The 23,534-nt window shown below is 49.7% G+C and overlaps 2 protein-coding genes across 2 annotated transcripts; both read right to left on the bottom strand.

Moving 5' to 3' along the window:
- Positions 1–4,905: 4,905 nt before the first annotated feature.
- On the bottom strand, positions 4,906–12,206 carry LOC149354087 (endothelin-converting enzyme-like 1). Its single transcript, XM_089575928.1, has 2 exons — positions 11,886–12,206; positions 4,906–6,963 (listed from the first exon to the last, which is right to left on the bottom strand). Exons 1-2 carry the CDS (start codon positions 12,204–12,206, stop codon positions 4,906–4,908), a joined length of 2,379 nt encoding a protein of 792 aa, XP_089432054.1.
- A 4,201-nt stretch (positions 12,207–16,407) lies between these two features.
- LOC149354086 (uncharacterized) lies at positions 16,408–20,896 on the bottom strand. Its single transcript, XM_089575927.1, has 3 exons — positions 20,264–20,896; positions 18,597–18,832; positions 16,408–16,759 (listed from the first exon to the last, which is right to left on the bottom strand). Exons 1-3 carry the CDS (start codon positions 20,894–20,896, stop codon positions 16,408–16,410), a joined length of 1,221 nt encoding a protein of 406 aa, XP_089432053.1.
- Between the last annotated feature and the right edge of the window lie 2,638 nt (positions 20,897–23,534).

Here is a 23,534-nt window from a genome sequence, read left to right as displayed (position 1 = left end):
GCGGGAATCGTTGCGTGTAACTGCTGCACGAATGCGTTTACACTGGCTGCTTATAATAGCTATCTTCATCGATATTTCCTCTGGATGGCATGTATAGACTATAGTCTTACATGCACGATCATACTGAAGTGGGTGGCCTTAACTCATGCTCGTGAGCTCTGCACTGCGGATGCACGAGAGATGAAGCACCGCAACGCAGGTGGGAAAGCTATGTCGAGTGCTTCCGCGACTAGCCTCGGTTGTAAGTCGCGGGCCCATGTGTGTCACAAAATTCGGCGGAATTTTGGGAACAAAGAAACAAAAACAGCGCCGCGCGCACGGCGAGCTGAACGGGGGAGAAGGAAACCCCCGCTGAGCGCCTAGCCTGTGTGCGTGGCTCCCTCTCCCCTCCGCCACCGCTCACCGACACGGCGTGCGCGGAGGGAATGAGTCACCCACGCCGATTTCTCTCGAACGTCCGAGTCGCTTCTACTGCCAACCGGGGGAAAAGGGGGTAGCCTTGCGTGCGCTAAGACATGTCCCCTCCTCTGTACTCGCACATTGGCAACGGCGCCATGCCAGAACTAGCCCGAACCTTCGCGAAGGAACCCCCGACCTCTGACCAATGGGGGCGCGCGGCCGGTGTGAAGAGGGATGGGAGACTGCTCAGCCGATGCTGCGTGTATGTGCGCGCCTACTCTGGCGCGTAGAACAAACAGACGTGGAAGCGAGCCTATAAAAGAAGGACGTTGACCGCTATCAGATTAGTCCGGACAGCCGTTTAAGCTTCGGAGAAGCGTGCCCGTTCGACTCCCGGGGAAAACACCACTCGGCCAGCCACGGACCAACGAGGCAACGTGCGCCAGTCTGCGGGACGGCATCGTCGAGGAACTCTGGTCGTCGGATTGCAGCAGTTCCCGGTGAACAAATTGTGTTTTGTTTGTTTACCTCTCTCTCTTGTGTTAGTGCACTTTGGGTGCAATATTTCCTTTGAGTGTTGTATTCTCTCTCGAGTTTAACTTTGCACTAGTTGCATTGTTTTGCTAATCACTTTGTATGTGTTTGTACGAGTGATTGTGAAATCCTCTGTATCGTCTCATTGCTGTATAAACTTGTTTTGTTTGTGAACCTTTGGCTCCGACCCTTTCTCTGGCTTGCGACCGGCGAAAGCTGGGCACCAAACGACCAAAAACCTTTTGTCACTTGGTAGCTGGTCTCCGCTGAGCTTGCCACGCTGAGTCGAGGGCATCTCCTTTGAGTCCGAGGCCGCTACCCCCAAAAGCTCTAAGGGTGTCTGGGAACTGCACGCTTAAAAGTGCGCGGGAAGTTGGGTGACAATGTGCTTCGCGTCATCTCTCGCAGCCAGTTGCGGACGCGCAGCGTGACTCGTATGGCGCGATTGAAACCTGCTCCGCGCTCGGTTTCTTTTTCTTTTCAGGAATGGAGTACGTTTACTTCGTAGAGAGAAGCAAACGTGCGCGAAGCACTTCAAATCAGAAAACTATTAATTTCCAGAGTAGAATGTGGCCGCTTACCCTGTGCGATACTTCGAGAGGACAACATGGTTACGCTGACATTCAATCTACACTAAACAATTGTGCGATCACCACAGATATTGTGGTTTACCGACTATGTATCCACATGGCTTTAAGGAGAAGCATTGTTTCCAATAGTCGCGTCTTCTTAATTTGTCCCCATGCGTAAAACTTTCCATCATATCAGTTATTGCGAAAACTCTGCAGGAGAGAAGCTTTCTTTGTATAAGTTTATTCCTCAGTCATTCTGTGACTAAATGACGTAAAATAAAGAACAGGTTATTTCTCGAGGATGTTTTATTTGATTAATTCCCCGATTGATACACGTAGAAAAGAATCCACTTGGACTGTGCGGCACACCGTATTGGAAGCGTCTGGATAAATTTAGGCCATTCCTCAAAGTGCACTGAAATCTGGTTCGACGGTCGCTATCTCATTTTGGCTCCAATTAAATCTGACCACCGCGGCCAAGCGACAGGTTTGTGGCTTCCGCCAGTTGTCTTTAGATTATCTGCCCAGATTAACATCGCTAAATAAACATTAATCTATCGATGATTACAAACTTGTATGCTCCACTTGTTCTGAAAGCGCTTTTTATATTCGTATCTACAGCATCTCTGAATTTTATGATTACGGAACATAATTTTATTTAATCTACCGAGTGATTGAATCTGTGGCTGTGATTACAAAGCAGTCCGAGAGCGCATTACACAATCAAAACTCTCAAGGCTAAGGTGAACGAAATATCAAGAATGATTAGAAGGGTAGCCTGGCATCGGGAAGAGATGAGGGAGGAAGACACCCTCCGCCTAGTCCAAGCCCTAGTCGAAAGCAGGATTACCTAAGGGTACCCCTGTCAACAGATCAGAATCGCTTATAGAAAGGCCATTGGTGCCATTACAAAAGGAGCCTATAAAACTGCCCTAAACATCCAATCAACGACATGAACGGAACGTCTTTGGGTACTAGGAGTACACAACACCTTCGAGTAGCTAAGGGAGGTTGTTCTAGAGGGTAAAAAAAACGCCTAACACAGGCGGGTAGGTATATCCTGACGATACTGGGTCTATTGCAGGCTCTATGAACTAGTGAGAATAAGTCCCTTATTCGAACGCCTTTAAGAGAGAAGATCTAAGCAAACCCGATACCAAGGCACATGCACCACGAGCGGCAGAAGGGTAGAAGGAGAGCCAGACTCAAAGCACTGGCAAAAAATCTATCAAAAGTACCGGAATTGGTATAGGTGGACAACGGGGCCAATGCCGAGCCAGGCAGGTTCGTCACTTCTGCGGTCGATAACCAGAAAATGCTAATCGTCAGGGCTTCAATGTATGCCAAAGATCCTGCAGAAGCGGAATCACTGGCCATAGGCATACCATGAAGTCTCGAGATCAACAACGGAAGTCATCGCACATAGTGATGGCGGGATTTTGCGGCATCCCGGACAAGGGACGTGGCCCAAGAAGGTGTCAGCATTCCCTATCTCCGCCGGCTCACCCCATAGATTTGATTATTAAGGGTTTTCTCTCTCTCTCTCTCCCAACAATCCTGTATGGACTACCTTACTGGAAAATTTCCCGGAAGGGCGAGCACACTATTAAGTACGCTCTCACACTCGCAGAATAACATGGACGCCGGGTCACGAAGGCCTAGGTGGAAACGAGGCAGCGAATGATCTAGCCCGAGCTCTCACAAACAGGGCGGATCTCCATCCCACACTACCCTCCACCTAGAACCGTATGGTGACAGGCTAGAACACGTTAGGCTAGAACGACGACATTTTTCACCGTCACACAAACAACTGTCCTCATCGGATGCATTGACTAGAGGAGGATACAAGCAAACACATATCCAAGCTACCACATTTTACACAAGATCAGACTCACACGAAACTAAGTTACTGTCCTTGGTGCGGAGGAAGCCCCGCGATCTACCATACATCTTAGGAATGCCTGGACATAACCAGACAAAACGTTAATAGTGTCACACCCGACACACGAGGAGTGGGGTGAGGCCCTGAGCAGCGAAAACCAGGACCAACAAGCCTGGATTATCCGGCTGGTTCGCAGGTGAGCTGCCGCCAGCGGAGCCCTGGTTTAGGGGCTCCGACTACCTGGCTTCTGCGAATAAATCTATGCTTTTTAAAAGTTCTCTCTGTCTCTCGTAAAATTTAGGCGATAACTCGTACGTTCCCATTAAAGCCACCGCTGAGGAACTGCCTGTGTAACGTGGATGCTTTCGGTTACTAACACTTAATTCCAACGCCAAAGCTTTTTTCGAGTAAAGGTCAGTTCAAAAATAAAGGGAACTTTTCTGATTTTCGAGGTCTACCCAGCGCTTGGGTTATGATACAGTAAGTGACATGCGCGGATGTGACCGATCGCTGGCGCACTTCGTCACAAAATTATTTAAATTCCGGCGCACTGCCAGCTGCCTTGGTTCAGTGGTGGAACGAAAAATTAATGGTGCGGTCCTTGTCTTAGATATGAAAACCCGTGAAATAAGCACAGCGTCAACTTGGCTGTCGTCGCCGCTGGTTTGTGCCAATACAATACTGCCGGATGCGCCGTAGTTGGTACGCGACAGATGCAGAACCATACAGTGATATGGTAGTAGGCAGATGATAGCCGTGGGCATACCAGCTTCTTTCTGTAGGTGTTTTTGACGCTTGTGCAAGTGGGTGAAAATCGGCGCGTTGTGCTGTCGTCCCCTTAGTCTCCGTTTATTGAGCGGTTGTACGTCATTCCACCAGCTGCCTGCCTCCTAGCTATTTCATGCGTAAAAAACGGCTGCTTAAGGAACCCACTATCTTCGGAGCTGTGTCTGCTTTCAAAGAAATGAGAAGAAAAAAAAACAAGACAGAAGTCTATAATCAAGAAGATACTAATTCAAAGGGAACTAGCGCAGAATGGTAATATGGACAGACAGCTAGGCACAAACACGATCTTATTCAGTGCCACACAAGAGCCTAATTGTCATTAGAGATGTACAATTCCTCATCATGGCTCTTCCGGGTACAAAATTTTGGATTGTTTTTGCAGAAATTTTTTGAAATTCAAGCCACCGAAATGCGGCAACTTTTCTCAACTTTCTTATCTCATGAGTCGACAGAGCAGCGCTTGTGAAACTGCACATGCTAGACAGAATCACGTTAGACAGAGCTCACAGGGCAGGATATATACGGCAGCCATCGTGTACCTTTCCTGTAGCGTTCAGGCACACGTCTTGTGAGATTGCAGGGAGAATACTAAAGCTGCCCAGAAAGCAACGCAAGAGTGCATGAAAACAAAGCACTCCGATGCGCACACCTTCAGCCCATCAGTATAAATATGTCATCTAGTTCCCGTCGCCGAAGCAAATAAAGAAAACAAAACAGCTCCAACTACAGGCCCTAGTGCCAAATATTTTTAATGTCACACTCAAACGCCGTCCTGAACTCCCAGAGCGCTTCAGCGGCCACGTTGCAGCGGCGGCTTGCATCCCCTTCCAGCTCGCCGATGTAGTACCCGCTGGAGCAGAGGGCAAAGCAGGAGGCCACGAAGAAGAGCCTGTCGTCCGCAATCCTCGACGACTGCGTGGCATAAAGGCCAGTGGATTGCCGCTGTACGTACAGCCTGTATGCATTCCAGGCTGCCAGCAGTGCTTCCGCGTCGACGTGGTACCGGGACCACTCTGGCAGCGATTTCGCCGCGTCGCTCCCGATGATATCCCCGACGTAGGAATACTGGCCCACCTGTTGTTGGCCGCGAACGGGCTCGTAAAAGAGCGCCCTCAGAACTTCGTCTGCTAGCAGCCTTCCCGCACCTCCATAGTTCGCTGCCGGCGGCAGGTCCGGATGGTAGAGAGGGAATGCGAAGTACTGCTCGGAGGCAGTGAGTGCACCGTGAATGCTCCACGTGCGGCTCAGCACGGACCTTGGTCTGACGATATTGTTCAAATCACGTTGCTGTAGCCGCCATTGAATGTTCATCAAGCTCATCCAGGTGATGAAGAAGCTGGCTCCGGGGTTGGGCTCTGGCAATACATTCACAAGGTAACTTTCAATGTCCCACTGGACACTCCCCTTTCTTGCGCTTAGCTGAAGCGTGGTGTTGCTGCGGCGCTTTACGACACTAACCAAGACGTCTCGAACATTCTGAACAAGAGCCTCTGCGCCTTGATGTTTGGGAAAGAGGCTAGACCAAGCCACGCCTATGCTGCTTTCAACTTGAACAAGGCAGCGGCGGGTGTGCGCTGACCAGGGAAGACCCATTAGTTCCAGTGTGACATCCTCAATTTCTTTGTCTGCCATCCAACCTAGTTGGGTAACCACACGAAGGCCTAGGCTGAGGGTAAGCGCCTCCCGCGTCTCAGCCTTAAGTCCCCGGAGGTAAGCAACAGCCCGGAGAAGCACGAGGTTCTCCACCTGCACTTCACTGGTGCCAGAAAATTGCCGCGCCCAGGGAAAGTACTCGTTGAGAAGGGGCAACCAGCGGGAGGTTGGTATGCCAGGTGTTGCAATTTCTGTCAAGTTGTGAACTGACATGCGCAGGAACTTGTGTTCTGGAACGGCCATTGCGGGCCCTAACACTTCCAGTGTTAGCCGATCCATCGTCTGGATAGTAGCGGCTAGCTCTTCGGCTCGTGACTCGGAAATGCCAAAGAGAGCCAACACACTTCTGATGTACTTGCGATAGCGTAGCGACAGCGAGGTCTCTCTTCCTTGGCCGTTCATCGCAGTCATCAGAGTTATCCAGGATCGGAACGTGGCGCTGTGTGCAATCTTGAGCAAGGGCTGTCCCGTCCCGCTGCGGTACGGTGCCAGGTCTAAGGTCACTTGGAACCATAAGTGGAGGTTCCACTTTCCCGAGAATTCGAGCAAAATCTCTAACAGGTCCTTTGGAGAAGGAGCAGGCCATGGGAGGTGTCTTTCGGCCATGAACATTTTCAGTTCGTATAGACTGTTTCTAGAATACTGCACGCAGGACGCAACCAAGTCGGCTACCCTTTTTCGGACGTTGGGCCCCGACGCTGCTGCAGTATTGCTACTTGTGACGAATCCGGGAGCCCTCTCAATGACATTGAGGGCGTGGGTGTACATCATCTCCTCTGCAGCATCCACGACAGACAGCGGAGGGTGATGTTGACTCCAGCCGTCACACACAAATCGATATAAGTTTTTGCAGGGGTTTTGCGACTGATTGAGAGAAGATTCGAGTTGAGACTTGTACAGTTCACACGCTCTGGTGTGACAACTAGGGAGGAGAGGGAGATCTCTGCTCTTAACGTGGAGGCGTCGTGTGGTTGTACGCGAAAAATCCCCACGCTGGACTCGCATCCACTGCGTAGTGGTCGCATAGATGAGTCCTGTAGCCGCAAAGACCAGTAGTACTGTCAGCAGAACTGCCGTTATGCAGGAGCCCTGCCTCCAGTTGGCCTGGGGAGTGACAACGCTCACTCCTTCAGTACCCTGCGTACGTGAAACAGAAAATGTGTTACCTTTTATCGTTACGTGAAGCCTATAGACATTTGAAATCAAGTTGGTGTCTGTGTAAAAGCCTTAGCTACATATGGCCTAAAATACACGACGTAATGTGGGGCTAGCGAATTGGGAGTTTTCATCATGTATCGATATATCGAGGTTAAGGGGTCTTTTTTACCCGTTTATGTCCAGGCATAAAAAGTGTAGCAAAACAGAAGTTCGGGCTATAGTTATTGAATATTCACAGTGAAAAAGAGGGAATGCTTAAGCTCCTTCTTAAGGGTATGACTCGATGGCGTTAATGGGTCCCTTAAGCGGCCTGGGGATCTCTTTGCGTGCCGCCGCGTTTACTCGTTCGTACTCTGTATTTTTTTACACTTATAGATCGTCGGCAGATCTCACACCATACCTGGCGCAGTGGCTCAGCGTTTAAGCGATGCTCCACAGCCGCGGCAGGTGGCTGTTTCAAACGCTGCCACCGGTGGCACTTGTGAGACCCAGGTTGCTCTCCCCGAGAACCTCTCGCGAGCAGTCGTTAATTTCACTTCCGCCTGCCACGAAGAGCAGGTTTGATGACGTCACAAGGCCACGTGACCAAGGTGGCAGGTGGCTCATGTTGCACAAACGCCAAAACCCGGCTTTACCTAGCAGAGTGAGGCTATCGCATCGAAACAGGAAACTAGACGGAGTACGCAAGAGAAGAGAGTACGGAGCGTCCCAAAGCGATTCAGGCTGTGACGGACGGCGTAGTAAGGGCTGGGGAAATTTCGACCAACTGGGGTTCTTTAACGTCCGCTGACACTGCACAGCAAACAGGCCTCTAGAATTTTGCTTCCATCGAAATTCGGCCTTCGCGGCCTTGGTCGAACCCCCGTCTTTCGGGTCAGCAGCTGAGCGCGATAGTCACTGAGACTCCGCGTCAGCTGGGTTTAATGAAAAGGCGAAGGAATAAATGCAGAGAACCACCGAGAACTGCGTACATGACCGCGTGAGGACAAGGCGAAATGCATGAAACGAAAAGAGTATCAGTAGAAAAAGTCACTAGTCAGGTTCTTGGGTAGCTGGGCATCTAACGAGCGGGACTCCGTCTGACACGGCCACTGTATTGGGACTGAGACACGGGTTGGCGTTTTTTCTTATAAAAAAGCCTTCCATCAACTCACGATCCCCTGGTTCTGATGTCGGAACCGAATATTTGTGCTTGGAAAGTGTGGATTGCATTTGGGTTTGGGGCCGTGTACTTGAAGACGGTCAAGAGATTCAACTGCCTAGCAAATTTGTGTGCCCAAAAAACCCTACGTTCATGGACTGGCCAGTATGCTTAATGTACACGTTACCGTACGATAAGGGCACTCTGTGACGGCGCATTCTGGCATTGTTTACAGAGTGCCGTTGTCATGCGGCGCAAAAAATTAAGGAATGCGTACGATATGCTGCATAAATCACTAAGCTGAGCGAAAGCTAGCGCGCAGCGTCCCCTGATGTCTGGGATGCCTGACACTGCTACTTATATCCATGTCGTGATGCCACTGTTCTGTTATATCCACAACGCTTCCTTCATGCAGCGCATGTACACGCGCCTATGGAAACTATTTCGCGCCTTCCTTTTATAGCTTTGACGTCGGTATGACGTAAAGACCTTTATGTGCGCTCAATGACGCGCTCAATAGCGCATGCTCTGTACACAGCTCCTCTCACCCTGTACTGCTGCCTGCGCAATGCAAGCACAGCGCCAAGCAAGCGAATTACCTCGCTCGGCTGAGCGCATTACCGTTCCTCACTCTCCCGCTTGCCTCCACCCGCCACGCAGTGTTTACGCTATAACTACGAAATCGTTGAACTCAGTGAAAGCTCGCTCATCAGCTCTTTTCTGTCTCTGACGCGAGCGCCCGCAGAGCCATCACGTGGCGGCACCACAAAACGTATGACGGGGCCAGGTGTGGTTCCTTCGCAAAAAGCCTACAGTAAAGAGCTTTCGCTTTAAAGAAAAAGTTCATATCGGACACATGGCGAGAAACCACATGATCCTCACAAGTGCGCCTTGGTTTACATCGGGAAAGATTTACGGCGCAAGGGTATCTGTGGCCAAAGACCGCCATGGCACCAGGTACTTTTGTCTACTTAATTTGGTTGCAAAAGTTCATTTCCCAATCACTTCACCCCAGATTAGCTGAGCAGCAGGCCAGAGAAAAGCTCTTACCCATTGTTTCACTGATAGGAAATAAGTGGCATTGAGGATCCAACCCTGCGCCTCCTGCATGCGAAAGTTATAATGCCTTAGTGGAGCTCGCCATTGTGTAAATGCCATGAACTGCACGTTCACTGAGGTTCAGCTGACGACGTTTCTTAACTGTTATGCAGCTGTTGTGGAGTTCCACCTGTATGTCGGCGCTACCCGGGTCAAGGTACCAGGCGACACCCTCGGTTGAACAGCAAGCGAAATTTTTTTTTATGTTGTAGGTGAAGTTCAGTCGTGACGATCGAGAATCTAACCTGCTATCACGAGCTCAGTAGAACCGCATAGCATGTCAGACATCGCGATGGGCGAATGGCTTAGAACTGAACTCTGTCTTCACGATTTTGTTGCTATATACTCTGCCTCTCAGTGGTTGCCACTCTTGTGGAACCGACAGCTGTCGCCAGCACATAAATGGCGTTATATTGATAACATCTCGCACGTCTAAAGGAATCGTGTCTAGCCCGCACCCGCGGCTTCGGTAACAGTGAGAGCGGGGCGTATGATATCTTAGTTGCCAGTAATTACGGATCGCAGTAACGCGTGGTGACTAGGTCCAAGAATTGGGCCCCGATCGGCGGTCTTCAGATGTGGGCTCCACCCCAGTTCCAACAAACTGAGGAGCACAGAATGGAAAAGAGACCATGTTCATAATCGGACGTGCGACGGCGCAAATGGAATTTGGTTTGGTTTGGTTTTATTGGGGCCACAGATACCCTTGCGTTGTAAATCTTTCCCGATGTAAACCAAGGCGCACTTGTGAGGGCCATGTGGTTTCTCGCCATGTGTTCGATATGAACTTTTTTTTTAAAGCGAAAGCTCTTTACTGTAGGCTTTTTGCAAAGGAACCACACCTGGCCCCTCATACGTTAGTTCATGCCCCTGTGACGCACAGCTGAGGTGCCTCGACAAGCTTTCAATAGAGGTAACCGTATAATTATGAAGAATCTCTGCAGTGGTGGTTTCTAAATTGAGTATACCCTGACTGAATGGTTAAATATACCCTATGCTTTTTTTCCTTCGAAGGGACGCCAAAGTGATAATGATCGCTGTTTTTCACCCTCGTGTCATCTTCCATTACGTCATAATCAGTTACAGAAACGATGCTAAGAAGACGACGCTAGTCTGGCTTTCCGCTAATTGCAGATTTTCACTCAGCGCCTCGATGGCGGGGACTGGGTGGCTGACTAGTGCCAGTGGATATATACGCTTCCACTGCGAAGCTCTTGAAAATTACTCTTAATATCATAAGGCATGAAAATTATAATCTAGCAGCTGCAAAAGGACCACATGACTGCAAGCATGGTTGATAGAAGTGTCTGTTTCAAACGAGAACGTACCTCTTCAAATTGACCACATACGTCGCGTTACTTTTTGGCAGTCGTATTGCGCGCCCGATATTGCGAGCTGAGAGCCGCAAGCAGCTTTCCGTGAAATTGTCCCGACAGGCTGCCAAACTGACACTAATGTTTCTGGGATTCTTAAAGAGCCAAATTTTTTCCCATCCCGCGTATCAGTTACGAAAACGAAACAAATAAAATAGACCTCTCCAGACATGTTGGGGCATATTGTAAAGCAAGAAACATCTCGATATCTTTTTGAGCATCCGGCTGAAATTTGAGATCTAGTGGGTCATTCCAATATTTATCAGTTTCTAATAATAAATGCAGAGGTCAGCCGATAAGGGCCACACTATTAGCGTTTTCAGCCACCCGTAATCAGAGGAACAACGTATAGTGGGTGACGTGCGTCCCCTTGGCGAACCATCTCATCGGGCTTGCCCAAGTGACGAGATAATTTACGCAAACACAGCTGGGAGCTAAGTTAAGTTAATGAGATTTTGGAATTAATTTTGACAGGTTGTAAAAGAACATATGAACATGCGAAGAAATGGCGCATCTTAGTTCTATTGAAGAACATAATCCTTCTCCTCGTGAGGAGGTGCGAGGTCTCTTAGCTGCAATTAACCCCAATTCGTGATTTTGGGTTGCACAGCTGACTCACCCGTTAACCCATGGTACTGCTTTCTTGGTCAGCTGGAAGGGGAGGATTGCTATAAGGCGCTTATCTCTTTATGGCTGATCTCACGCCTCTGCACTCCGGAGCTCACGCGTCGGCGTAAAAAGGCCCGGAAGAAAAAGAAGCTAACACTGAATCATTTCTTCAAAACATCCATGGCTGCGACGGGTGACATTTTTCGCGTAACTAGAAGTCAAAATTACCGAGCTACAAACTTCGGGCGCTCCTCTCTACGTGCGGCATGATGCGAGCGATTAAAGTTTTAACGGCGCAGCAACCTACCGCGGAGTGCATACTACGGGTGGTCCCGTGATGTTCACTTCGAGCTGGTTACACGAGAAGCCTTGCCTATATTACGGGAATGAAACATCGGTAATGCGAGAAGTACGCAGAGTTCTTTGCAGTTTAACATTACCTAATGAAATGGAGATATCACCATAGCAATTCAACTATAAAAACCCCCTCCCCCGGCTTAAAAGGAACTGCTACACTCCCAGCGATATACTCTTCGAGAGTAGCGGAATCTATTGCAAGGACGCGCTTTCCAGCATCTCTACGGCTGCCTCACCTGTGAAAATAAGAGAAAAGGGCCCGGAACTCAAGCAGGTAGTATAACTTAGGCTCTTATTGGCTACAGCCGTAACTTGTTCCATACCTGATCAGCTGGCCGCTGGCGCCGCTGGTCTTGAGACCCTGGAGCACGTACCAGCGCGGACACCGGAGCGTCTCCTCGTGCCCCCTCCAGATCAGCAGGGTGCAGGGGCTCTTCCATCTCGTTGACCACAACTTCCACGCGGAGGCTGCAGCGGATGGACCCAGGTGTCGGAGGCTGGGACACGATGCTCCTGCCCCCCCAGAAGGCCTCAAGGGTGGAGTCGACGAAGGTGGTAATGGGGCCGCTGTCCCAGGCGCTGGGCAAATCCTCCGCAATGGCCAAGTTGCTGAACCCGAGTGGGACGGCGCTGCGCTTGGGCATGGCTGCCTGCCTTATCCAGAGAGAGAGATCTGGGTGACAACTCGCAGGAATGAACGCTAGCTTCGGAAGCTCCTCTCGGTTTGTCAGTCCGCTGTGAGGGCGAGCACTGCCGCTGCTGCGCCTACGCGCGCCAGGTTCCGAATGCAGCGCGTGGTGCTCGCTCTGTAGTGATCATCATCTACCTCTTTCCGAGCCAAGGACTCACCCGCATTGACAAATTGGGCAGGTGGTCCCCGACAAAGTAAAAAGTTTCAAAAGTGAGCACTTCCTACTTGCAGCACGGGTTATACTATTTAAGAAAAGTCATAAACATTGGCACACATTTGGAAAGTTGGCGCGGTGCAAAAGGAATATCGCCCGCCCGCGCTTGCCTCAGAAGGATCGAGATACTTCGAGAAGAGCGCGTAACCTTGAGCATGCTAATAGATGCCCTCCCCACTTCGGTCGCGCGCGGCAGCACCGGGTCAGATACAAGAGAGTCGAGCTTTCTGCAAATCTCTCTCCTCGCCTGTCAAAAGGAGACGTGTGCCTCAGCGAGAAGATCAGAATGATTATTGTACTGTGGACGTTATATGCATGTGCGTGCCTTCCCTGGCGTGAAAAAAAAATTAACAAATGCTGTACCCCAATCAATGAAGGACGTTTAGTGCTGTCGGTCAGCCGATGCCGTAGTTTGAAGACGCGCTCCCGAAGGATTCCCTATCAACACCACTCTCCCTACCAGCGACCTGTAAGGCTGCGCATGCCACGACTGCAATACAGTTGTCCCGGGCCTTGAAATTTCAGGTTTTCAAAAAAAAACTCCCATACCCGTGCCCGTTAACCCGACGTTAACCCTTGCCTGCTATGTAACGCCACGAGATTAGAGCCCCGAATATAACAAGCAAACGCTTGCAATTTTCGAAGAACGCTGTTTTCTTCATTTGCGAAATGAAGAATATTGGTGCTACACTTTCAAGAATATGTGAATAAATTTTAGCAAGGATACGTAGAAGTCATTTAAAGCTCATAACATCAGCACAATATGGACGGTGCAGGTACTAAAGACAAGGCTTAGTCGGACCAAGCACATAGATTCGAAAGTAGAAGACAGATAGGGAAAACCTAAAGCAGTTCAGCACGCTGTCGAGGTCTGGCTTGCAGAGTTATTTCCGCCTTGGGAGCGAGGCTTCCAGTGGCTGGTTTTCACCGCAGCACATGACCCAGAACCTTATGATCGAAGTGGGCGCTGCTGAGATTCCTACCCCATGAGGCATGTATTTTTCGTGGGCTGCTCACAGCGCCTAAATCCCCCTCGTTTAATTTCTGTGCCATATTACAACCCGTACTCGCACCCAAGCGCGGGCAAATCGATTGGCTTGATGAAATATGCACCCAGAGTATCATGTCGCTCGCCGCAAGCACAGGGCTAAGTCTCTGCACAAAAAGTATTTAACAGATCGGACAGCAGTCTATGTCGACGCCGCCGAATACCCCGACCGCGAAGCTTTTTCGCTCGCGGTTGTAAACTACTGTGGACGGCCGCTAGTTGCGTGCTCCATTCCCGTCAGATCGCCTGAAGAGGCCGAGGAGTCGGCCATAGCCTTGGCGATGGACTCCACCTCTGCATAAACCATCTTCAGCGACTCTAAACCTGCGATTCGTAATTTCGCCAAAGGCCGGGTCTCCCCTGTTACCCTCTCTCTCCTCCACTCCACCAAACTTCAACTCCGCCCGATCCAATTGATATGGGTCCCTGCGCACTCATCGCATCCAGGGAACGAGGCGGCCTACAATTATGCCCGAGGATTCGTCGACCGGGATGTGGTGTCGCCCGTCCTGCGGACGGCGAGGGATCGTATGGTTACATTTCATGACATAACCATGCACTACCGCTTAGGTAGACTTCTACATCCCCCCGCACATAGTTCCCTCAGAAAACCGCAAGAAGTTGCGTGGAGGCAACTCCAAACAAACACCTTCCCCAACACCGCGATATATGCCCGCATATACCCTGGGGTCTACTTCCCTTCCTGTCAACTGTGTGGCCAACATGCCACTCTATCCCACATACTCTGGGCTTGCCCTCGGGACTCCCCCCCTCGAGGCTTGCAGCTCTCGAATCCAGACCAGTGGGAGGCCGCATTGCTCAGTTCCGACTCGGACACACAGATCCGGGTTGTGACAAGAGCCCTAGAAGTCGCCGAACGCCACGGGCTCATGGCCACTTGATGGGGCTTTAACCCCACACCGTCAGATACATTTGTCGATGGAAATGAAGTTTATCCTTCTCCTCCCGGCTTCGCCACACACCCCAGAATTTTTTGATGAGAAAGTCCAAAGCAAAGCTGTACTATTAGCTTAGGATGTTTGATTAACTAATTGCTTTTTTTTTCGCCCACACCATATCGGAACCGCACGTTTGGCTTTGTGTAGCCTCGATGGTAACGATGACAAGTAGGCATATAAGTAACTCCAATCTCAGACTTTGCACTCGGTCATTTACAATTTCTTTTATAAAATCGTGTTATATAGTGCAATTTGAAAAACGTTCTAGTTTTTTTCGGTAGAAAAAGTTTTTTTCTTTCCGTGCCGTGGCTGACATCTGAAGTTTGCAAAACGTAGAAGTATAGTGCAACCAAAAAAATTGCAAAAAATATATTTTTGCAACCATGACCATGAATTGGTTTTTACGTGAATAAAAGAAGTGCTTTTTTGTATATTCACTGCAAACATTTTTCTTTTTTTTTCTAATAAGAGAAACCTCAAAGTTAAACAAATCATGCTAATTTCAATATATACATATTTTGTGTCCTCACAACACCAATCTCAACTATTTTCTCACGTTCTGCAAAAGGCAAAGAAGCCAATAAAAAGCTTCGGAGGGCAAGAAATGTAAACCTCTGTAAGGAAATTTTCTTTTTGCGGCATATTCTGCCATAAATTGCATGTGAGGGGGGTCCAAGTAAAAATACGAAAGCATGTAGATTGCACAGTATTGTTTAATAACATTTATTTCAGGCAGCTCAGTCAGATCACTTTTGAATGAGAAAATATATATTTGAGAACGGGTATCTTATGCCGCCGATGCTCCGTGTTCCGTGCTTACTACTGGGCAGTCACTCAGTGATTATCTTGATGCCATTTTAGTGCGAAAGCATTGCTTTCTGATCGGTACCGAACGCGTATGCACTAATAAGGCGTGCCACTAATCCGTCTGCCAAAGTCACCCTCTCCCTCTCCAAGGGTTCAGTACAGCTTGCATTGATTTCAATAAGGACTGCCAGTGTCTTCTGCCAGTGTCTTCTGCTTCGGTTCATCTGCACCAAGATAACTTCGCGTCAGACGCAGTCCTTCACGCGTATACTAATGGCGCTGCATTCTTCTTCCACAGTTAGTGCTTTACAAGGGGCCACAGAGATTACTTGCGCCAGATTGCTGTACATATATTGACCAAAGTGTGACAGCGCAACGCGACAAAGACGAGAGCTATGCGCCAGGCGCGACTTCGATGGTCATCGCGTGATTGCGGGTCCGATTCACTGCTGCGCGGACAACTTAAAAAATGGTGTGCAGCAGTTGCAAGGGTGCAGGCCGGCTTATTACCAGGGCGTGTACTTTATTCTCCGAGCGTGACCAGTAGATAATTTTGTTTTTGCATACCTACGTCGATGATATTCGATTATGACCACTGATTATTTGGCAAGTTTTATTATTTTGAATTCTCATATTTTCGCCAGCACACTGACAGTTGTCAAAGGCAAATCATTTATTTTCTGTTTTTCGCTTATTTTCACTTATCTACTGGCTACTCCTATCCCAGATGAATATGAGTTTAGTTCCATCCCTTTCCGCTAATGAATATTTTTTTTTCCACTGACAACAGTGCTTTCTCTGATGTAATGCAAATGACGATTAAACTCACAATCAGGTCCCCGTTGGCGGGGCTCATGAATTTAAATTTACGCGCATCTCCCTTCAAAATTCGGTAGCCCCAGTTGTGCCCACCGCACCACTTGGAACATTCACCGAGGCAGCAGACGAAAACGAGGACCCGTAACCCTCGCGTCCCATCGTGTTCTTTTTTTTCAATAGCTTTTCCGCAAGAACGCATAACGCGGACTCTGCGGACGTGATGCCCAAATCCTCGTATTACTGTAAGGACACTGTGTGGCACGGCTTGCACGACGAGCTAGGCCGACCACCGCCAGGGCACGCGCCGCTAGCCCCTGACGCAGGCACTGCGGCAAGCCGACATCGAGGAGAACTGGTTGGAGCCGATCAGGCAGCGCTGCGACTGGAGCGTTCGCCGTGATGCGTTGACGCAGCGGGCACCGCCGTGGGACTGCATGTCGGCGAAGTACGGGTGCCTCAGGTGTCGCAGAGAGCAGGTCTCGGCGGGCGGGTGTGCCTCGTCGCACTCCGGGCCCGGATGCAGCACGCAGTGCCTGCGGCACTCGTCCCAGCTACGGAACACGCCCCGGTGGCCAACCGAGAGGCAGCTGCCCTGCGGAAAGCTCCACGCGACGCACTTCTTGCCGTCGAAGTACCACGGCTCATACAGGACGTCGTGCCTGCACGAGGGATGGAGGCGTGGCGGCAACGTGCATTGCCACCAAGAGTGCATACCTTTGCACCCTATGATCACTCTACGTGCTCTCCACATCTCAAGACTTTGTTATGAGCTAGATACAAAGCGAATATAGTTAATAACGAAGAGGAACGATTCCACTAAGCCTCTGTATATATAGCTCCCGCGATGGCATAGGTGCTACATTGTTGAGCAGCCAAGTCTCAGGACGCGCGGTGGAAATGTGGCTCCGTGGGCGCATTTCGGTGTTGGTGCAAAGTACCAAAATGAGATGTCAGTGCGCCTAAAAAGCCCTTGGTGATCGAAATGAATGCAGAGCCCTCAACTATGGCGTCTCTCATTGGCCATGCGCAGCTTCGAGATGTCAAACCCCCCATTCCACCCAAACGTAGTATAAAGGACCACGGCAGTCAGCGACAAATCATAGCATGTCAGTTAACCTGACCAATAATCAAGAGTCGTAGTCTCAAATCACCTCTGGTAACGTGCACATACATCGCCGATCAAAGACGCATAAACAGAGCTGAGCTGGTGATCAACATGTTGGCCTGCATCCTTCTCTCGTTTGCCTGCATCAGCATTCTATGGTGCTGCAGCAGTCAAGCTAGTCTGTGATACACGCATAAAAGCATTTTTAATTTTTCCCTGTGCCTTGTCTGCACAAGAGCGAGCCAAACTGCTTAGTGTGATAGAGGGTATTTCGTTGTTAAGTAGGTAGGTTTCGCTACAGCTGCTCTCTTTCTTTAGCTTGGCCGCCAACCACGCCATCATGACGCGTGCGTGCGCTGCCTACAGTCTGAATCTTTTCTCTGGGTGAAACTTCCTTACCTGCTCGTAATGCGGGGGGCTTTAGTGCCGCAGAAAGTACTGTGGAGTAGCTTAACGGTACTTTTGCGGAAAAATAGCTGTGTTGCGTAAGACATGGGCTTGCCAATCTAGCAAAGTCGACGCGGGAAAACAAGAAATCGCGAGTTCTCAGTGCGGTGGTTTGGTACTATGAGCGGGCGCTTTAAGTGGGGCAACACCCCCCCCCCCCCCCCCCCTGCCTTCCCGGCATGACTGTCCAGGTGGTCAACGGGAAAGTAAGAAAACTGCCAAAATCGCACCAAAGGTTTCTCAGTCCATCCAAGAAATGCATACACCACCGGCTTCCTCTCCGAAAAATGTGATTTAGCCTTTTCCACACCGGCCGCTAACCTCTCGTGGGTCAGGTATGAGATGAATCTTCATCTTTAGTTACGACTCGTGACAGTTAGGCTCAGGGGCGTAAAGATAGGCCAACTTTAGAGGAGCATATTAAGGAGCGGGAGGGGTTGCTTGGGTGGGTGGCTGTGTGGGGCGTAAACGGTCCCATGTGGACATCGCCATATTTTACTTCATTCTTAGCCTATTATTCTCGTGGCGCAAACTATGCACAGCTTTTCGGTTATCCGCTTCGGCCACACCTAATATTTATCATTACCTGACACCACAGACGAACAGCCAGGAAAGTTTCATCCTTACATTTTACAACACCGATCATTCCTCGAACTGGAGTCGGGACCGGAAATTCTGGAAGTCAATAAAGAGATGATCCCGCTCTTGGGATGGGCCAAGCCCTCCTGTATAGCCGCGTTTACATGAATGAGGCAGAATGCGTCTTCGGTTCGTTTTTTCGAGAGAAAGGGCTGGTTTTAAGAAGAAAAGGCACAACTCGTGGTCTACACTGTTCCTTGATGTTTTTTCACGTTCCCTATAAAAGTGGACTGGATTCTACTTCCGTCTCTTTCATGTAAAGGTGACTTATATAGAGAAGGCGTTGCGAGAGGCATCGAGCTCACCTCGAGCAGGGAAAGAAGATGGTGCTCTCGTAGCAGCGGTCCGATGCCTGGCGGCCTTTGACGCAGCTGGCGAGGCAGCTGTCGAGGCTCGCGAACCGGTTAGAGCCGCGGTTGCAGACGTGCACCGTGTCTTCAGCCGCCGGCATGCAGGATTGCTGGTCCACGTTGTAGAAGAACTCATCCTTTGGTAGCGCGCAGTGCGTGTACAGGTGACGGCTGCAGGAGTCGTAGTCCGCCTGCGATTTACAGTCAGAGAGGGAGACATTCTCTAGAGTGAGCAACAGCCCGCTTCGTAACGGCGACTGAAGCAGAGCGAACTTAAGCACATGTTAAGCTGTATTTCCTTCCTTTTAGGCCGCGAAGCGAATTTTGGTCGTGAAAGTTGACTAGACGCATGGAATTAAACTACGCCTTCACTTCAGATAGCGGTCATTAGAAATTCAAGGGTGTCGTCAGCTACATCGGCAGCCTATCCTGTGCTCCGTTGTTGTTTTGAGCGAATAAATGCCGATGAGAGCGTTCCATGAGCGTGCCGTCAACTTTTCTGAATAGCGGTCCTTTGATAGCAATAGTATCCCGCATTTCGCGCTTGGTTACAAAAGCGCTCATCGGCATAGTAACTGTGCGTTACAGACGACGAGAATTTCGAATCGAAATGAAATGCAGCCATAGGTCACGTGTAGAGCTGTGATGCACTGTACAGTCAGGCCGGAATGAAACGCGAACAGAGCATGTCAAGAAAACAAAATATTTTTCCTGCCTACTTTCAGCTGAAGTGTACAACTAGCCTGATTCATGTGTCTGGATAAAGGGCCGACTGAAATGCATAATCGGAAATAGGTTGTAAAGGAATATCTCGCTGCAAAGCAGAAATGTATGACTTATGCGTGTTCGCGTTTCATTCCGGCCTGACTGTACATGTGCTCGCGCAGTTTTATGCGCCTAGAATTGTTCTGCGGCAGAATGCTTTCGTATATCTCTGCTAGAGAGGACGCAGATGCTTTAGGGGGCGCGCCTCCACTCTTCGAACAGCGATAGCTGCGAACTGCATGCGCCCCTAGATTGCGCTGGCTGTACGGAGCGACACGCATTGCTATGTTGCCTTTCATAAAGAAAGTACGAAGCACAAACTTTTCTGGAACATTGCTCGCAGTAAGCATCAGTAGTAACCCGTTTGCACGCCCACTGGGTCAGGCACGTTGCCGCTCTCCGAATGGCCAAAGCGTACGACTGACCCAGAAAAAAGTTACGGCCCGGATCGTGGCCAAGACCTTCAAGTGATTGCGATGCTCACATCCTTCATGAATGTCTTGCGTGCACTGCTTTCCAGCCTGGGCACGCCAGCAGCCCACAACGCACTGCAAGTGCTGGACGCACTACATCCGGTTCTTGCGGCTCACGTGAACTGCAGTCTGGGCTGCCGTTCAGTTCATCAGCTAGGAACCTTCACATGCATTGCCAGTGCGGTACCAACAGAAAACGCACAGTTTTGCTACCTGAGAGCGACTGGCTTGGACAAATTTTCACTGTGCACCTCGCCCCTTCTCTCGTCCCTTTTCAATACCCTCATCCCTCTTCCCCAGTGCAAAGTAGCCAACCGGGACGCTCTTCTGGTTAACATCCCTGTATTCCCTCTTCCTCTTTGTCTCTCTAGATCGATAACTCACGTGAATTTCCTTGTCGTCGTCGGGGTCATGCGTTTGCGCCTGTGTGGCGGCAGTCGTCGTTTTCGTCTTCATGCTCAACACCGGGGCACGAAATACCACATTATTTCTTGTCCTTCCAGCAACCCGGACAACGATGCGAGAACGCTCCGCAGCCCTCTTCCTCCCGCCTCCTCCAACCCGTGGCGCGGCCATTCTGTGTGGAATCTCTGGTCCGCCGACAGCACGTGGAGTCGCCACCGGGCTGCGCGCCGTGACATCGTTCTCGGGGGTGATCTCATGAGTAGCGAGTGGCCCGTGGACAACAAGAAGGCCCAGTCCAAGGAGCATGGCAGCGAACGCAATGCCGAGCACGAAGCTGAGGCACTCAGGGCTGCTTGTGTTTGGTGGCTCATGTTGCAACAAAGGACCGTGAAGGGGACTCACAGCACCGTCGTAGCAGAAAACGGGATAGCACTGATCTGGCGCCTCAGCCGCCACCCATAGGCCCTCCGCCTGGAAACGTGCGTCTTGCTGTGGGCCAGGACATGTCGGGGAGGGCGGCCAGCTCTCCTGTAGTAGGTGGGCCGGCGGCGAAACTACGCCAGGACTGTCGGCTTCTTGTCGTCCCTCGGGGCTTTCCAGGGCGTACTGCATTTTCGTCAAACGGCAAGGGGAAGTGCGGGTAGTGAGCAAAGGCGAGTCGCTGCCAGATCGGTGTGCTCTTCTTCGTCCTCTCTAGCACGTAGCACGAGAAACGAAACCTGTTTTGCGAGATGCATGATTCCAATCTCTGAACAGTGCAGTCCCACAGATGATATGATGATGATAATGATGGTGCTCGGGGCACCATCATCATCGGCCGGGCACAGACCGCTTGCGCCTGAGTCGGAAGAAGTCAGAAGAAAGTAGGTAAAAGAGTTAGTAAATTTAGTTAGTTTATGGGGTTTAACGTCCCAAAGCGACTCTTCCTATGAGAGACGCCGTAGTGAAGGGCTCCGGAAATTTCGACCACATGGGTTTCTTTAACGTGCACTGACATCGCACAGTACACGGGCCTCTAGAATTTCTCCTCCAAAGAAATTCCAGCCGCCGCGGCCGGGATCGAACCCGCGTCTTTCGGGTCAGCAGCCGAGCACCATAACCACTGAGCCACCGCGGCGGCCAGAAAGTGGAGAACATATAGAGAGGGGAAAGGGATGTATATTAGAAGGGTGATGGTTCGGGATAGTGGATAATTCACATGAGGTTCCATAGCGCAAAACAACGAAGGGACAAGACGCAAGCGCTAAATTTCATTAAACTCTTTATTTGGCGCTCAAAGGGTTTATAAAGGTACAAATCAGATGCTAGAGGGAAGCACATGAAAGGTTATCAGGCTGACCGCGTGAAATTTCATAACAGACATCTCAAGACCAAAAAACGAAACTAAACGAATGGCAGCCGAAATGAAACTTATAAACTGGTATGTACGTTTAAGAAGTTCGCCCACTGCTGTGCACCTAGCCATACCAGAAAATGTGGATACCAAGTTTTGGTTTTGTTTTGATTGAAATTCGCCTTGCTTTACTTTTGATTTTCAGATGTCTGCCGTCAAAGTTCACGCTGTGAGCTTGATAATATTCATGTGTTTCCCCTCTAGCGTCTGGTTTGTATCTTTATAAAGCATGTGAGCACCAAATAAAGAGCTTTGTGGAAGTTCGCTATTCTGTCTTGCCCCTTCGTTGCTTTGCACTATGGAACCTCATGGGAAAGAGATTAGTGGTCTGTTCAGTGTCGGACCACAGCCCACCACATTTAGAACCCGACCTTCGTAGCTATGTGTGCGTCTCTATGTCGTCCGTATTCCGGCGGCGCAAATCTCAGCTCTTGCGGCAGCGTGGTGCCCTCTATCGGTCGCGTGGACAGTTGTATGTACTGGAGAGAGAGAGAGTAAACGTTATTGATAAACTGGTCTTGAGCGTAGCTGGATGATCAAATTGATGGGGTCCACATTCCAGAACTCCAGTGGCCTGAACTGCATCATGGACCGGGTCGATGAGCTCTAACTGATGTTCAAAGGATACGCTAGCCACTTGAGCCCCCGCTGGTAGCAGCTGCGCTCCGCCGTTCCTTCTTTCCGCCTACAATTCCTGCACACTCGGGCCGGGTAACACCGTGCAACCTGCGGCGAGTAGAATTTTATTTTTTTTTTAGGTAAGAGAAGCGTGCAACTGAAAGCGTTCATTATCATCGGTTCTGCTGCGCAATGGATTAGCGCTACGTTTTCTCATGGAAATAATTTTCGGGTTTCCATTATTTACTCTCAGAATTAACTGCAAGTAACTGATTTAATATCTCCCATGGATGTTTGTTGCGTTTTAAACGGAATTTAGAGAAGGACGTCTTTTGAAAGGATGTCAGACGAGCCGTGGGTGAACCCGGGATGTTGGAGCACTGCACCGTTGAGCGAACGGAATAATGTCATGACGCCACAGTAAGAACTTTGGTAAATATTATTTCATTGAGGATACGTTTCTCTTTACACAACTTGACTTGAGATCAGCAAAAAAAGAAAAAAAAAGATGCATCACGCGTCACTGCTTCGTAAGTATTTGTTAAGACGAGAGATAAACATCAAGATCGTTAAACTCTCTGCTCATTCCGTGTTAGAATACGTACTGTTCGCCACGAAACAGTCCAGAACGAGCACGCGCCCGCGCGGCTCTGCCATGCAGTACTAGGCGCGCAAGTGGCAGTCGTGGACTCGTGGTAGCTGAAATCTCGGTCGCGCACTAACGAAACTAGGCCGGCGCTCCCGTTCTGAACGCTTTCTTCCTTTGATAACACAATGACTACTCGCTTTACGCGCACTATTTGAATATTTTAGTTTTTAGTTAAAGGCACGAGTAGCTGATATTTCTGCTGCTCTATAATACTACTTTCATGAGTTTGAGACCTTATTTGAAACTATGACAGTGCGAGAGTTTTGTAAGGTATTGGAAGCAATAGATTTGAGCTACGGGAGAAATATGGTTCTAGTTGGATCTTGACACCACGCCAAAGAAAAAGCAAACCCTGGTTAAACAAAACTCTTGGTAGGCTCACAGATAAAAGGCAGGCTGTATACAGGTTGTATAAGAATGATCCTTGTAAGTGCAATAAAAAAAATTAAATGCGTGAGAAACGCAGTACAGGCAGCGGTCGAACAAGCAGAAGACTCTTTATTTGTCTTCCTTTCATTTAGGTATCAAAGATCGCCGTAAACAATTTTGGCAAGTCATGAAAAGAAACGGCAGGGATCAGATATCGATTC

This window comes from Amblyomma mixtum, chromosome 3 (assembly GCF_055824585.1).
Source record: "Amblyomma mixtum isolate Tamu chromosome 3, ASM5582458v1, whole genome shotgun sequence".
Lineage (NCBI taxonomy): Eukaryota > Metazoa > Arthropoda > Arachnida > Ixodida > Ixodidae > Amblyomma > Amblyomma mixtum.
The sequence above is the reverse complement of the archived record's forward strand: the minus strand, read 5'-3'. Positions and strand labels throughout refer to the sequence as shown.

What these genes read in the sequence shown, in the direction of transcription:
- LOC149354087 (XM_089575928.1), bottom strand. Translation starts at nt 12,206, where the DNA reads ATGCCCAAGCGCAGCGCCGTCCCACTCGGGTTCAGCAACTTGGCCATT. An exon ending in GCCAGCGGCCAGCTGATCAG is followed by an intron (nt 6,964 to 11,885) that starts GTATGGAACAAG and finishes TCACGTACGCAG; the next exon opens with GGTACTGAAGGAGTGAGCGT.
- LOC149354086 (XM_089575927.1), bottom strand. Translation starts at nt 20,896, where the DNA reads ATGCAGTACGCCCTGGAAAGCCCCGAGGGACGACAAGAAGCCGACAGT. An exon ending in ACGACGACAAGGAAATTCAC is followed by an intron (nt 18,833 to 20,263) that starts GTGAGTTATCGA and finishes TGTAAATCGCAG; the next exon opens with GCGGACTACGACTCCTGCAG. An exon ending in ATCTTCTTTCCCTGCTCGAG is followed by an intron (nt 16,760 to 18,596) that starts GTGAGCTCGATG and finishes TCCCTCGTGCAG; the next exon opens with GCACGACGTCCTGTATGAGC.